This window comes from Xyrauchen texanus, chromosome 1, assembly GCF_025860055.1.
Source record: "Xyrauchen texanus isolate HMW12.3.18 chromosome 1, RBS_HiC_50CHRs, whole genome shotgun sequence".
Classification (NCBI taxonomy): domain Eukaryota; kingdom Metazoa; phylum Chordata; class Actinopteri; order Cypriniformes; family Catostomidae; genus Xyrauchen; species Xyrauchen texanus.
Genome location: NC_068276.1, coordinates 63,627,318 through 63,641,974, shown reverse-complemented (window position 1 = coordinate 63,641,974; position 14,657 = coordinate 63,627,318). Strand labels below are relative to the sequence as shown.

At 38.8% G+C, this 14,657-nt stretch overlaps 3 protein-coding genes across 9 annotated transcripts in view; 1 reads left to right on the top strand and 2 right to left on the bottom strand.

Annotated features, from left to right (window-relative positions):
- The window catches only part of LOC127645778 (basement membrane-specific heparan sulfate proteoglycan core protein-like), a 458,523-nt gene that overhangs the window by 82,483 nt on the left and 361,383 nt on the right, over positions 1-14,657 (bottom strand). The window lies entirely within an intron of this gene.
- LOC127643276 (macrophage mannose receptor 1-like) overlaps positions 1-14,657 on the top strand; it is a 92,883-nt gene that overhangs the window by 17,022 nt on the left and 61,204 nt on the right. The window lies entirely within an intron of this gene.
- LOC127643210 (macrophage mannose receptor 1-like) overlaps positions 3,357-14,657 on the bottom strand; it is a 247,488-nt gene continuing 236,187 nt past the window's right edge. For 3 of the 6 annotated variants that reach the window (XM_052125913.1, XM_052125929.1, XM_052125922.1), the window contains 4 exons: positions 7,405-7,791; positions 6,352-6,687; positions 3,888-3,973; positions 3,357-3,554 (listed from right to left, as the gene is read on the bottom strand). In XM_052125913.1, coding sequence (XP_051981873.1) covers positions 3,429-3,554; positions 3,888-3,973; positions 6,352-6,687; positions 7,405-7,791 — 935 coding nt within the window. In that variant the 3' untranslated portion in view covers positions 3,357-3,428. The remainder of the gene's footprint in view (positions 3,555-3,887; positions 3,974-6,351; positions 6,688-7,404; positions 7,792-14,657) is intronic. The other 3 variants (XM_052125905.1, XM_052125896.1, XM_052125888.1) reach the window with 3 other exon arrangements.

The window sequence follows — 14,657 nt, the reverse complement described above, 5'->3', positions numbered from 1 at the left end:
CACATCCGGCACCAGGGGAGATAATGGTATGACCAGATCATTCACTTTTCTTAAATCTTGTGTCATTCGCCAGGTGCCATTAGCCTTTTTTACTGGGTTAACTGGAGTATTAAATGGAGAGTTTATAATACCTTTACTCAGACATTGTTGTATTATGGGACCTATACCTTCCTCCTTTTCCTTGGATAGTGGGTATTGTTTTGCTGTATACCGACATGTCAGAGCGGAGTTTTGCAACATATGGTCTGATATCAATAAGGCCCGCCTCATCTTTGTGGGCAGCCCATAGTGCTGGGTCGATGTTGAGCATTTCCTGTTTCGCAGCAGAAGTGTTGACAGACGTTGAGCTGCAAACTTCTCTGCAATCTCCTGTATACACAGACTGACAATATACTGAGGGAAACAGCAATTGTAATGAGTTAGAATCAAAGTTTTATTTATTTATTTATTTATTTTTTATGCATCAGATCACAGACCAGCAGGCAGAACGGAGAATCAGGCAAAATCACAAAATCATGCATTTTAAAAAGTTTGTGTTATCTGGAGATGTTATGGGTAATTTCGGTGTCATATGACACTTAACAGGAATGCCATTAATTTCCACAAAGTTTAGAGTGCATCCCGTAATAGAGCCCTCATAGCAATGCACTGTTAATGAACTTTTAGATGTGCCTGTATCGATGATAAAGGTATGCGGTTTATATATGGTAATTCTTTGCATATAGCCAGCGTCTCTGACAATGTTATTGAAACTGATATGATATCCGTCTGGGCACTTGATAAAGGAAATACAGCTGTTGTACCTTCGTTCCTATCATTCTTTGAATCTGAATCGAATACGTCCACGGCTGCAGCGAATGAGTTACCCTTTAAATTGTGTTAAATTGGGTACATCAGTGCGCATGGTATCTTTGGGACTTTAGGGGTTAAAGCTTTGTTCACTAGAATATCATATTTAGGCGGCTTGTTTTGAAACAGAGACCGCTGCGTGCATTTGATTAGTCTCTTTTTGTTCAGGACCTTTGTCCCAGAATTGTTTTATTTTCTTCCACACCTCGTATGACTGTTTTATATATTTATAATCCCACTGAGGGTCCTTTCACCCTTTTTAACCATAGATTTGGATTTACTCATGAATTGATCTAATTAAGTTTTTTCCTTTTTTCCTTTCTCCTTTCTATGGCTGATCAAACGTTTTCTTTTTTATCCAACAAAGGCACTTTATCAATTAAAATCAGTTCAGTTATTTCTAAGGTTTTGGACTGTATGAATCTATAATCCCATCCTGTCAATTGACTGTAAGTCGTAAGTTTCTTTAAAACATTCACGTACTGTAGAAGATACTTAACTGGGTCGGGTAAAATAATTTTTTCTGCATATTGCTAGTGCCTCTGTCATAGTTAGTGGATCGATTATTACAGTTAACATTTTCATCAGTGGTATGCAGTGTTAAACATAATTATAATAGGAATTTCATGATCGCAGTCACAATTTTATGGTCATGTATCAGTACTATTATGCCTATGCTATAATAGTGTTAATTCAAAAGTAATTCAACTTCTGTAATTTGATGGCTGAGTCACAGTCGATGGTATTTTCCCCTCTGAAATTGTAATGGGTCAGTAGGTGTTTATTCCTTTCAGACGTCTATCCTTTTATCATGTTCTTCATTGCGTATTAGCATTGTGTTGAAAACCAGGGGCCCTGCCCCATGCAACCATGCCAATAGCGGTTTTTGATTGTATTTATCTAATGGAAATGTTATTATTTGAGTGCCAGGTTGCACTTGCATTTTATCAATTTGAACCATCGAGATGTGACTGTAACCATGCACATTTCCCATATCAGAGCGTAAATATATATATTGTAGTCTAAAAATATCATAACTTTACTTAATCAGCCAATAATTTCAGAAGCTTTTACGTTCAGCTGTTGCTCAACAATACAGATAGCTCTTCAAACACATCAAATATCAACATATAACAAATAACAGTTCCAACACACAGTTCTAATGCCTACAGGATCAATCCACAAAGCCAATATTTCTGAACGTTTTTATACTTTTCCCTTAATTAAAGTTTCACAAGACAGCTTTCATTCCCAACATTCATTCAATACATGAAAGACAATTTTCCTTTATTTAGACAACATTTATTCCATTCATTGTATCCCTTTCAGGGGATTGTATTCACACTTGTCCCTTTATTTATAGGGCACATACAACATACACTCTGTGTTCCTTCTATTTTTAAGGACTCACCACACACTCCCATATACAATCACACTTCAGTCCTAATTCCCACGGATACTCTCATAAGTACATCAAAATGCCAACAAATACCAAATAACAGTCCCAACAAATAACAAACATATAACAGACAACATATAATTCTCCAAACACACAGCCTCCAACGCCTGCAGAACTGGGCATGCAGCTGTTTTTTCCTCAATAGTTCTGGAAGTTCAATATTTTTTAATTCTAATTCTAATTTGTTTCCCTAGGACTGTATCCGTCCTCTTCCCACCTTAGTGAGGTGTTAAACCTCTAGAGCTCCCTTACCAGGGCCGCACTGATGCAGAGAAACCCTTATTTTTCGATGTGCACTGGTCAAAATGGAGTGATCAGCTCCCTTTCTGCATCCTAGCAGAGCAAAAATTTTCCCTTTTTCCTTAGGGAGTCCACCACATGCACACTATACGGTTCAGAGATACCCTAACAAACAGGTCAACATAAGTTCATCAAAAAACTGACCCTACCTGTTTGTGAGGTATCCCGGACAAAGCCCCCAAACTGTTAGGAATGAAACTTGGATCTCGTTGTAGTTTAGCACACAACACTTCTACCATCAAGAATTCCTCAGTCCCTTTCTGTGCATGCCCAGGTAAGTGCAGTCGGGAGTCCGTGTATCTGAAGACTTCATGAAGGGAGAAGAAAGAACGACAACACACGGTTGTTTCTATTCAATCCACTCCAAGTTTATTACGACAAGCATAATATTTATTCCCTTCATATTACAAAGAACAACCAACAGCCAATAGTATAGTGATAGCAAGACTTGCGAGACAGCCAAGGACAAGAAATGTTGACCGGAATAGTACAAGAACGGTAATCATATGAGGTCAAGCAGTCCTAGATATCTATTATGTCCGACTGAGATATTTAGCTCAAGGAAAACAGTATGTGCTGGTTGGAGCGCAAAATATTCTGAAAGAGGATAAGACAAGAGAAACTAACAACATCTATGAAGGTCATGGACTCTTCGTGCATGTGTGTGTGATTCTGTGATTCGCACACATACATTCATAGTTAGATGTCAAACTAAAGACAGCATGTACAATTTATATTTCTCACAGTGTGATTTTGGAATATTATAAAGGTTAGTAGTCTAAATGGTGAAATCATTTTCATTTGTGGGAGAACTATCCCTCTAACACACTGACAATGCAGACTCCTTTTTATTCTGCACCGTGTGGAAGACGGCTCCGTCTGACTGAACTCTCCACACCAGTTTGGCGTCCTTTGACATTCCCAGATTTACTAGATTCTGTTGAATCTGAGGATAGAACAGTCTTGCGTTACTAAATCATGTAGAGACCCATAGTCTGTCTGGACCATTATCTGCATTCCCTGCTGAATAAAACAGCTTAAACCAGCCTAAGGTGGATCGCTGGTCTCAGAATGGGTTCCACTGTTTGATGGTTCTCGAGGGGTTTTGGAACTTTCAGTTTGTCATTTTTAGAGAACAGCTGGACGACCAGCTAAACCTGCTGAAAACTAGCTTGCTTGGAGACCAGCAAAGGCCAGCAAACCACCTTAGGCTGGTTTAATATGGTCTTTCTGTAGGGTCTGTACAACTCTGAAGATGAGCACACTTTATAAAACTCACCTTCTGTAAGACAGTCGTCATCATTGCAGGATCATTTACATTCAGACTGGATTTCACCTTCACTCTCAATATCTGCATCTTCAACACTGTGGAAACAAACAGTAGATACAGTGAGGTGCAAAAGGATGCATCCTTAACAGGGCTGTCAATTTAACACTTCATATAAAACATATTGTATTAAATACAATTAATCATGTGTCCGGACCGTAATTAGGAATATTCCTACTATTGGAGCAATTCAAGTACCACTTGTTTTCAGCAGGGGGCAGTAAGTGAAACTCCTGCTGTATAGACAACATGCTGCTGTACAGAGAACAAACCACACACAAGCTTCTTTGACACTAGCGTAAACATACGATTAGGACACGTTCTGCTGGACAGAGGGCAATTCTGAAAGCAAGCATCTCAAGATGTATTTTTAAAGTTTCAAACTATTTTATATTTGACACAGCGACCTTAAAACTGACATAATTTATGAGGCAACACATCCAAAGTGAAACGCTCCAAAAGCATCCGTATGACGCATGTGTACTTTGATGCATTCTTAGAAATTCATGAGATGGTGTGGTGATATTATGCACAAGTGTTTGATTGGGATTGGGGCTAAAGTAGGATTGCAGATGAAGACAGAAAGTGAGCACGTTTACATGCACATATTTACACGATTATGCTAAATAAGCCGACTATGTGCATGTTCATGTAAATGTGTTAAACGTGTTCCTTTATCAGTTTAAGTGTCATAAACAGTGTAAGAATTAACATCAACATGAGTAGATTTGTGCACATTACGCTGATTTGACGTTGCATGTAAACACCTAAACTCATCTTATCCAATGTACTCAAGCATTTTAATGGGATACAGGTGCCTGCTTTTGCGAGCACAGCCTCTTGATACGGGGGGGTAGATTGAGGATGCAACTCGTAGATCGTGCTCCACTGACAGGCACTGCCTTTTTTAGTTTTTCACTTATGCCAGGGAATAGAACACTAGCTCACACAAGTAAGAGGTTGAAAACGGCAACAGCACATTGACGGCGCATTCTGAGATAGATGGGTACTCGTGTCCCACATGCAGCCAAAATTCATCCGAAGACATTTCTCCAATTTTTATTAGAAAGTGCGATCCATACGGAGTTCGGACAGTTCTTCTTGTGCTTTGATTGGCAACATCTTTGCTGATTCTGATGAGAGAGGGTTAAAAGGATCACAGCCAGCACATCTGATGCTCAGACTCTATTTCATTGCACAGTTTGGTAAACAATCGGGACTTCAAAGGTTGTGACAATGTAGTTCATAATTTTGACAGCTTGTTCTAATGCTACAGCCAGGTCTGGGGGCGTTGCTTTTGCGACGAGTGCTTCACGGTGCAGCATGCAGTGGGTAATCTGCACATCTGGGTTTTGGTTCTACACCATAGTTATCAGTTCCTTTACTTATCCAGTCATAGATGCCGCTCCATCTGTGCAAATACTATGACAAATGCCCCGACTGAGACCACGTTCTATCAAGTACGTATCGATGACAATATACATTTCTTCCCCTGTTGCACGACTCTGTAGTTCAAATACAAATTCTCCATAATTAATTCCTCATCAGTATATCACACACTGGCCAGGAGATGACAGTGTCTGCTGCAATCTATAGAATAATAATTTGGAGTGCAAATTTACCGCTTTTGTTTAGTTTTTCGGTTAGTAGAGTTTCTATATCAGCAGCCATGTCGTCAATGCGACGTTTAATCATGTTGTCAGATAACGGGATTTTGTCCATTTCTTTGACAGCGTCCTCCCCTATCATTACCCCTACCATTTCTTGCAGGCTGGTAAAATGAGTGTTTCAGCAATGGTATGGAGCTTCTTTGATTTGGCGATTAGATCTGCTATTAAGAAGCTTGCCTCCTGAGATTTCTCGGACACACGCACACATGACATCATTGGTTGGTTCTGTTTAACATTTTGTACTTTTAGTCGCTTGAAGTATTCTATGTCTTTGCTGGCTAAACCGTGTATAAAAATGAGCACGCACCATTACAAAGGGCGGAGCTGGGCGGAGCTGAGCAGAGAGGGCGGGGCGATTCTCCCCTGAGAACAGTCCAATTGGCAATAAATAAATATTTAAACTTTAAATATGTATGAAATATATCAGTGTTTTTTTTCTCTTATTTATTTTTGTTTGGACATGCTCATATGTTGGTGTTTTGATATATTTTAAAATGCATGCTGTAAAAGGCTATTATATGGTACGATAGTTATTTTAGGCTGTTTAAATTCTGCGGTACCCCTAGTCAGTTGTCACGGCACCCACTTTGGATACCACTGCTCTATTCTATACAGGCAAATTAATCCATAATATAATGGGCTGGGCTGACTGTGAACTCGCTTTGCATTCAGGTGGTACTTCAAGCTTGAACTGCTCTGATAGTAGAATGGGAAAACCACCAGAAACTGATATAAAAGCATCTCACCACTGGTGCAGATGAACGGTCTTGCTGTGCTGCAGATCTGATCTCTCCATGCGTTCAGCTGAAATATGTGCTCAACACACGGTCCGCTGTTGTCAGGCTCATTTAAAGACCAGCGTCTGAATAAAGAACTGCTGTTGTCTGACCATCTGTAAGATTCTTTATAGAGGCCGATGTAGACATAATATCCTGCTGGTACTAGTGCCTGGACCTGCTGGTTCTCCTCCAGGTTCCTGATACTGACCAGATCTGTGTGTGTCGTTCTGCAGTACGTCTGAGCGTCGTTCCTGGTCATTTTTTGATTGATAAACACGTACCTCTGTGCAACATTCACATTTCCTAATAACAATAAGAGATCATGTTGACATGAAATACTTTTGAGAAGTTGACGTGTTCTGTGTCGTGACACATTATAATTGTTTTTGAATCTTTATTTATTACACCAGGAGTTTCCAAACTGGGGCAAAATTCAGAGTTATAATATGTTACAAAATGTATTTTTACAGCAAGTCATAAAAAGAAATCTGCATATAGTTGAACTTTCTAAGATTGAACTTTCTCCTTTCTTGTACATATTCATTCATAAGAAGTTTGTGAACATTTTGTATCTTTCTGATTATTCATCATTATGACTGTCTTAAGCTTGCTTACTGGTTATGACACTATTTCCTGAAAAGCAGCTTTAGAACATAATTATTGTGACCAGAAAACAAATTAAAGTTGCTCAACTATTTCTTACATATTCTAATATTGGGTAGAAAAAAGAGGAAATATTTTACAGATAATATTCTAATAATTTACTTTGGCTTTTGTACATTTACAGATTAAAGCCACTTATTTAATTTTGGAAACATGTTGTATTTTTTCATACAAAGTAAAGGAATGTTTAAAAGTAATATTTTTTTTAAATACTTAAACTATTAAAATGAGAAATAAAGAAGTGTTTAGTTGCATGAAAATAATGATCTAAAAAATCTAAATGGTCAGAACAACAGGTTTCATATTGGAAATAGTTTGACATGCACACATTATTTTATAAATGTATTGTGTCTTTACCATCATAGCAAATGAACTGCCTTTGGGAAGAACATGACCTATCCCAGAATTTCCCCCCATCATCGATGGCAACACAGTTTTCATTCCCTCCCCAGTTATCCGGCTGTCCAGTTCCCCAGTTTCTATATTCGGCTTCTCCTTCCCTGTAGAATTCCCTGTTGTTAAGGGACCAATACCAGAGAGGAGGATCTTCTTTCTTCAGTCCGATCCAAGCAGATGTTTCTGTAATCCCGCTCACAGTGTTCTGGAGATCATTCAGATCTGTCATGTCTTCAATAGTGGCCAGATCATTGTGATGTTTTCTGCAGAAGCTCTGGGCATCATCATATGTTTTTAGTTCATTAACAAAGACAAACTGTTTGGAGAGACCCGATGAGATGCATGAACCTATAGTAAAAAAACATGTTTGGTGTAATCAAACAAAGATCTTCAGCGGTGTTCATTTAATATACACTGAGTAAATATATTCTATTCTATTAGATTAGATTAGATTAGATTAGATTAGATTAGACCCTGAGAAATATTCACTAGAGTTTAAAGTGTGACAACTAGCCCCAGTCTTCTGAAGTGCTCTAAAACACAGTCACGGTAGATAAACAAGATGAGATCACGTCCCTTGTTCCTTAAAACTGAAAAAAGAGAGATTGATTTGATCTTGTGGTGATTTGTGTCCTTCATCTGAGGTTTGTGAGAACAGAACAAACAGTCAGATAAGGACAGAAGAAAATGTAAATGTCAAATGTTAATGTTCAATATAAATTGCAAATCAAGTCTGATTGTGCAGTAAATCTGATACTATAAAATGCAAATAAGCAGGAAAACTACAAGCCCATTTAAGTTCCTCAAAAACATTTTATTCTCTAGTTCTTTCAATTTTATAACACATTTCCATTCAATTAAAATTAGAAATCTTTAACATATATATTAATATATATATACATTTATTACATGTATTCATTTGGCAGACACTTTTTTAAAGTATATATTGACTGGACTTCCTGTTGCCGACGACACACTGCATGAGAGTTTTTTTGTAGCCTGCTTAGGCTGCTTAGCATTGCATAATCTTATTCTCGAACGTTCATCGTTATATTCATCGTTCATCGTTATATCCTTTGTCATTTTACCGCGTTTCAGGTTTTCCCGCTTTTCTACTGTTTCATCTGCGTGTATTTTACCAGTTGCTGCTGGCGCCTAGCTAGAGTCTGTGTTTGTAGCCTGCAAGTTTTTTAGCATCGCTTATATATCTGTTTTCAGCCTTTAATCCTTAAACATCTGCCATTTTTAAGCACGCATCGGGTTTCCCTCGTATAATTCTCTTATCGCGATTCAACTGCGTGCATATTCCACCTGCATCCGCGTTCTATTTTTATCACGGTTAAACTGCGTACATATTTTCGGCACACACCCGTTTTTTTCTCCTCTGCGGTACACAGATTATTGCATCGATCTCAAAGCACTGCTTCTCAAGAACAACCACCACCAACAACAAACAATTTTGTGAGGGATTCACATCAATCTCAAACCCTCACCGCTCAGCAACAACAAACAATTTGCGGTAAGTCATGGTATCCGCTCATGTTATTTCTTCCTGCAGTGAGGGATTCACATGTGATAAATGTAAGGAATTAGTCAGGCTGACGGAGAAGGTTAATGAGTTAGAGACTCGCATCCGAATGCTAGTTTCTGTTAGGGTTTGCAATCGATTCTCTCCACTCAGTGATACACCCACTGAGAATTATGTTGAAAGAGCCCTTGTTATCGGCGATTCTATTGTAAGGAACGTGGAAATAGAGACTCCAGCCACTATTGTTAATTGCATTTTGGGGGCCAGAGTGTCTGACATTAAATCAAATTTACAATTGCTGGCTAAAGCTAAACGTAGATTTTCTAAAATTGTTATCCATGTCGGCACTAATGACGTCCGGCTTAGCAAGTCAGAGATCACTAGAGATAATTTTAAAGAGGTGTGCAAATTTGCAAAAACGATGTCAGACACTGTAATAGGCTCTGATCCCCTCCCTGCTCGTCGTGGTGACGAGGTTTATAGTAGATTAGTGTCACTGAATGGCTGGATGTCTGAGTGGTGTCTGAAGAATAAAATAGGATTTATAGACAATTGGAAGAGTTTTTGGGGTAGACCTGACCTGCTAAAGAGAGACGGACTCCATCCCTCCAGGGAAGGTGCTGCTCTCCTCTCTAGTAATTTGGCTCATAGTCTTAATAATGATAGTATTTGACTAACTGGGGCCCAGGTCAGGAAGCAGACAAACTGGTTAATCCGAATGTCTGCTAGCTGCCTTGAGACATCACACAGGTCACATAAACTACTATAACACATAGAGACTGTATCACCTAGATATCATCATAGAGACTGTGTCTGTTCCCCAAACTACCAAACACAATACCCTCACTAAATCATTTAGAATTTTTTTATTAAGGTCAAACTTGAACAAAACAAACAAATTAAAAATACACATCATATAAAAATAGGGCTACTAAACATTAGATCTCTTTCTACCAAAGCACTAATTGTCAATGAAATGATTACAGATCATAGATTGGATGCGCTCTGTTTGACTGAAACCTGCTTAAACCGGATGAATATATTAGTTTAAATGAATCTACTCCCCCAGGTTATTGTTATAAACATGAGCCTCGTCTGAAGGGTCGAGGAGGAGGTGTTGCTACAATTTACAGTGAAGTTTTTGGTGTTACTCAGAGGACAGGATATAAATGTAAGTCTTTTGAACTAATAATGCTTAATGTGACACCGTCAAATATAAATAAAACATATCTGTCATCTTTTGTCCTTGCTACAGTGTATAGATCACCCGGGCCTTATTCAGATTTCCTTAGTGAATTTGAATTTTTTTTTTATCAGATATTGTAGTTACTGTAGATAGAGCCTTAATTGTTGGTGACTTCAACATTCACATAGATAATCAAAATGACACATTGGGATTAGCATTTATCGATATTCTCAACTCTCTTGGAGTCAGACAAAATGTAACCGGACCAACTCATCGCCATAATCATACGCTAGATTTAATTCTGTCATATGGAGTTGATGTTGATAATATAGAGATTCTGCAGCAGAGCGATGACATCTCGGATCATTACCTCGTCTCTTGCATGCTGCAATCAGCTAATGTTACTCAATCTACACCACGCTATCGTTCAGGTAGAACTATTCTTTCGACCACTAAAGATAGCTTCACTAATACTCTTCCAGATCTATCTCATATACTCAATAAACCCCAAAGCCCAGAAGAACTTGATGAAATAACAAAAAATGTAAATGCAGTCTTCTCTAGCACCCTTGATGTTTTCAGCCCACTTCGATTAAAGAAAAGTAAAGAAATAAGCCCTGCACCATGGTACAATGATCACACTCATGCTCTCAAGAGAGCAGCTCGGAAAATGGAGCGCATGTGGAAAAATACAAAATTAGAAGTATTTCGTGGTGCATGGAAGGATAGTGTCTGTATCTGGAGTGGTGGTGGTGTAGTGGCTAAAGCACAGGGGTGTTAATCAGAAAGTCATTGGTTCTAACCCCACAGCCACCAACATTGTGTCCTTGAGCAAGGCACTTAACTCCAGGTTGTTCTGGGGGGATTGTCCCTGTAATAATTGCACTGTAAGTCGCTTTGGATAAAAGCGTCTGCCAAATGCATAAATGTAAATGTCTGTAGCTTCAGACAGGCACTAAAAGCTGCCGGGTCAGCATATTTTAGTAAACTCATAGAAAATAACCACAACAATCCTAGATGTTTATTCAGTACTGTGGCTAAATTGGTTAGGAATAAAGCCTCAACCGAACCAGATATTACGTCACAGCTCAAGAGTAATGACTTCATGAATTTCTTTACAGATAAAATTGAAATAATCATAAATAAAATTGGAATTATGCAATCATCTGTCATAGCACCTCAGAAAACAATGTCTAATAATTTTCCACACGTGCAACTTCAATCCTTCGCTGTCATAGGTCATGAAGAGCTAACAAAACTTATCTTGGATTCTTAAAAGAGGTATCCCCTGTAATCTCAGAACCTTTTCTTAATATCATTAACTCCTCGCTATGCTTAGGGCATGTCCCAAGAAACTTTAAAATGGTATCAAACCGCTTATTAAGAAGCCACAACTTGATCCTGGAGAACTGGCTAATTATAGACCGATTTCAAATCTCCCGTTTATCTCAAAAATACTAGAAAAGGTAGTATCCTCCCAAATATGTTCATTTCTACAGAGAAATATTATATATGAAGAATTTCAGTCAGGATTTAGGCCTCATCACAGTACAGAGACTGCACTTATCAGAGTTACAAATGACTCAGAGTTATCATCTGATCGCGACTGCATTTCTCTTCTAGTGCTTTTAGATCTTAGTGCTGCATTCAACACGATAGATCACGACATTCTCTTCAATAGGCTGGAGAATTATGTTGGCATTTGTGGAGTTGCATTAGCATGGTTTAGGTCATATCTAGCAGACCGCTACCACTTTGTCTATGTAAATGAGGAATTGTCAAACCAAACAACAGTAAAATATGGAGTGCCACAGGGATCAGTTTTAGGGCCTCTGCTTTTCTCCATGTATATGCTTTATCAGGAATCGTGGAATAAGTTTCCACTGCTATGCCGACGATACACAACTTAAAGAGCAACATGCAGGTTGAATTTATAACTGAATTAATACTTTATATTGTCTGCAGAGGTCTTTTAAAAACACATATGTAGAAATTACTAATGAAATCTCATTTGATGTAGAGATTTTGATGAAAATGTGCTAGGCTCTGGAATACGCCTTTCCGCTATCAACGCGTCATATGGCGTAGAGGCGAGGCAAACAAAAGAGCTCGTGGTCAGCTCTTATTGTGGGTGTTGATGTAGTTAGAGCAGTACAGAAAGTTTTAGAGAAGCCATAATGGTAAATTATTGTGTTTGTGCTGGTTGCACGAATTCCAGCCTGTCAGGACATCGTGTCCATCATTTTCCTTCTAGAAAAAACAAGGCTTTTCGGTCTTGAGTGCGTTTTGTGCAGGTGAAGAGAGCAGACTTCACTGCGGCGTCTGTTACCACACACTCGGTCGTTTGTGGCGCACATTTCACTCCGAGAATTATCGACCTGGAGATTTGTTGGAGTCTCGGATGGGATTTCGGAGTAAGGACCACGTGAGGCTGATTACTGATGCTGTTCCTCGGTGCACTCGATGGAATCAAATCCACCGTCAAAGTGTACACCGGATTTTGGCGTGGGCTGGACTGGAGGACAAAAGTGCTAGCGTTAGCAGACATTCTGTGCAACGAAACGAGGACTTAGCAGAGTAAGTCTTACTTTTAATTATTTTAACTCTTAATTTGCTCATAATTATAGGCCTGTGGGCCATCATAGGCATGTTCGGTCCACACCGGAGAACTTCGGTTTCTTCATTAGCATCCATTGTAACCTGAGCTTGAACTTGACCAGACTCCTCAGCCCATCGTCACTTCCGGTTAGTGCGTTATAGACGCGGAAGTTATTTTATCACAATTTATCTCAAAATATCGTTAATGGCTAAATATATATTACTCCAGTTCAGAAAATCTAGTTGTTTTATCATCAACATACACTATGCTATATAGGGGTGTCCAACCTGCATGTTGCTCTTTAATATTTCTTGAAAAAACCTGATGAGATTTCACAATTCTCCAAATTAGCAGAGTGAATCAATGAAATAAAAGATTGGATGGCCAGAAATTTCCTTCTACTAAATTCTGACAAAACAGAGGTTCTAATTATTGGACCAAAATCTCTAAAAATAAGCCACTACAATATAATTTGACTCTCGATGGATGTTCTGTTACATCATCTTCAACAGCGAAGAACTTAGGTGTTATATTTGATACCAATCTGTCCTTTGAAATCAAATTACAAATGTTTGAAGAACAGCATTCTTCCACCTCAGAAATATTGCTAAATTAAGGCACATGCTCTCTGTTGCTGATGCCGAAACACTAATTCATGCGTTCATGACCTCAAGACTAGATTATTGTAATGCATTACTGGGAGGATGTCCAGCAAGATCAATAAATAAACTTCAATTGGTTCAAAATGCAGCAGCTAGAGTGCTGACGAGAACCAAGAAATATGATCATATTAGCCCCATTTTATCATCGTTACATTGTTACCTGTTAAATTCCGTATTGATTTTAAAATACTGTTAACTACATACAAAGCTTTGAATGGTCTCCGCAGTACTTAAGTGACCTTCTGTCACGCTATATTCCATCACGTTCATTATGATCGCAAAATTCTGGCCTTTTAATAGTTCATAGAATATCAAAATCCACAAAAGGAGGAAGATCCTTTTCATATTTGGCTCCTAAACTATGGAATAGTCTCCCAAACACTGTTCGAGATGCAGACACACTCTCTCAGTTTAAGTCTAGACTAAAGACTCATCTATTTAGCCAGACATACACCTAATTTATCCTCCAACCCACAATTAGGCTGCTTTAGTTGGGTCTGCCGGAACCAGAAACCAGAAACAGTGATCATGATCTCTAACTCTGCAATAAATTGAATGGCATCTATGCTTATATTATTTTATTTGTTTCCCTGTCTCAACCTCGGGACTCCAGAACCGGCTGGATCCAGCACCATTCCTGCTTCATGTTGGACTTCACTGCTACATGTCGCAGAATGATGATTACTAAATGCAGCCGGTGCCAGCCATATATCACTTCAGTCTATTATAATGGGCTTCAGAGGATGACATGATGCCAACTCCAACCTGCATCACCTCGGTCTATTGATGACTATGATCTTGAAATGAAATGCATAGACTAACTATTGCCAACAAAAGCCTTCATCAGCCAATTAACAAGTACAATTGCATCTATGTGAACTTCTGCAGTTAATCCAGGATGGACCTTAAGACTTTGGTCATTAATCTTACAGTTCAAACAAAATCAATGTTTAATCACTGACCCTTAACACTTACTTAGTTTAATAATTTTAAACCATGACTTTAACTATACACAAGTAATATTGGCATTATATTCATGATGTTAGCCAGAGGGGAACTGGCCCCCACAGTGAGTCTGGTTTAGGGTTAGGGTGGGGTTAGTCAGAGGGGAACTGGCCCCCACAGTGAGTCTGGTTTAGGGTTAGGGTGGGGTAAGTCAGAGGGGAACTGGCCCCCACAGTGAGTCTGGTTTAGGGTTAGGGTGGGGTTAGTCAGAGGGGAACTGGCCCCCACAGTGAG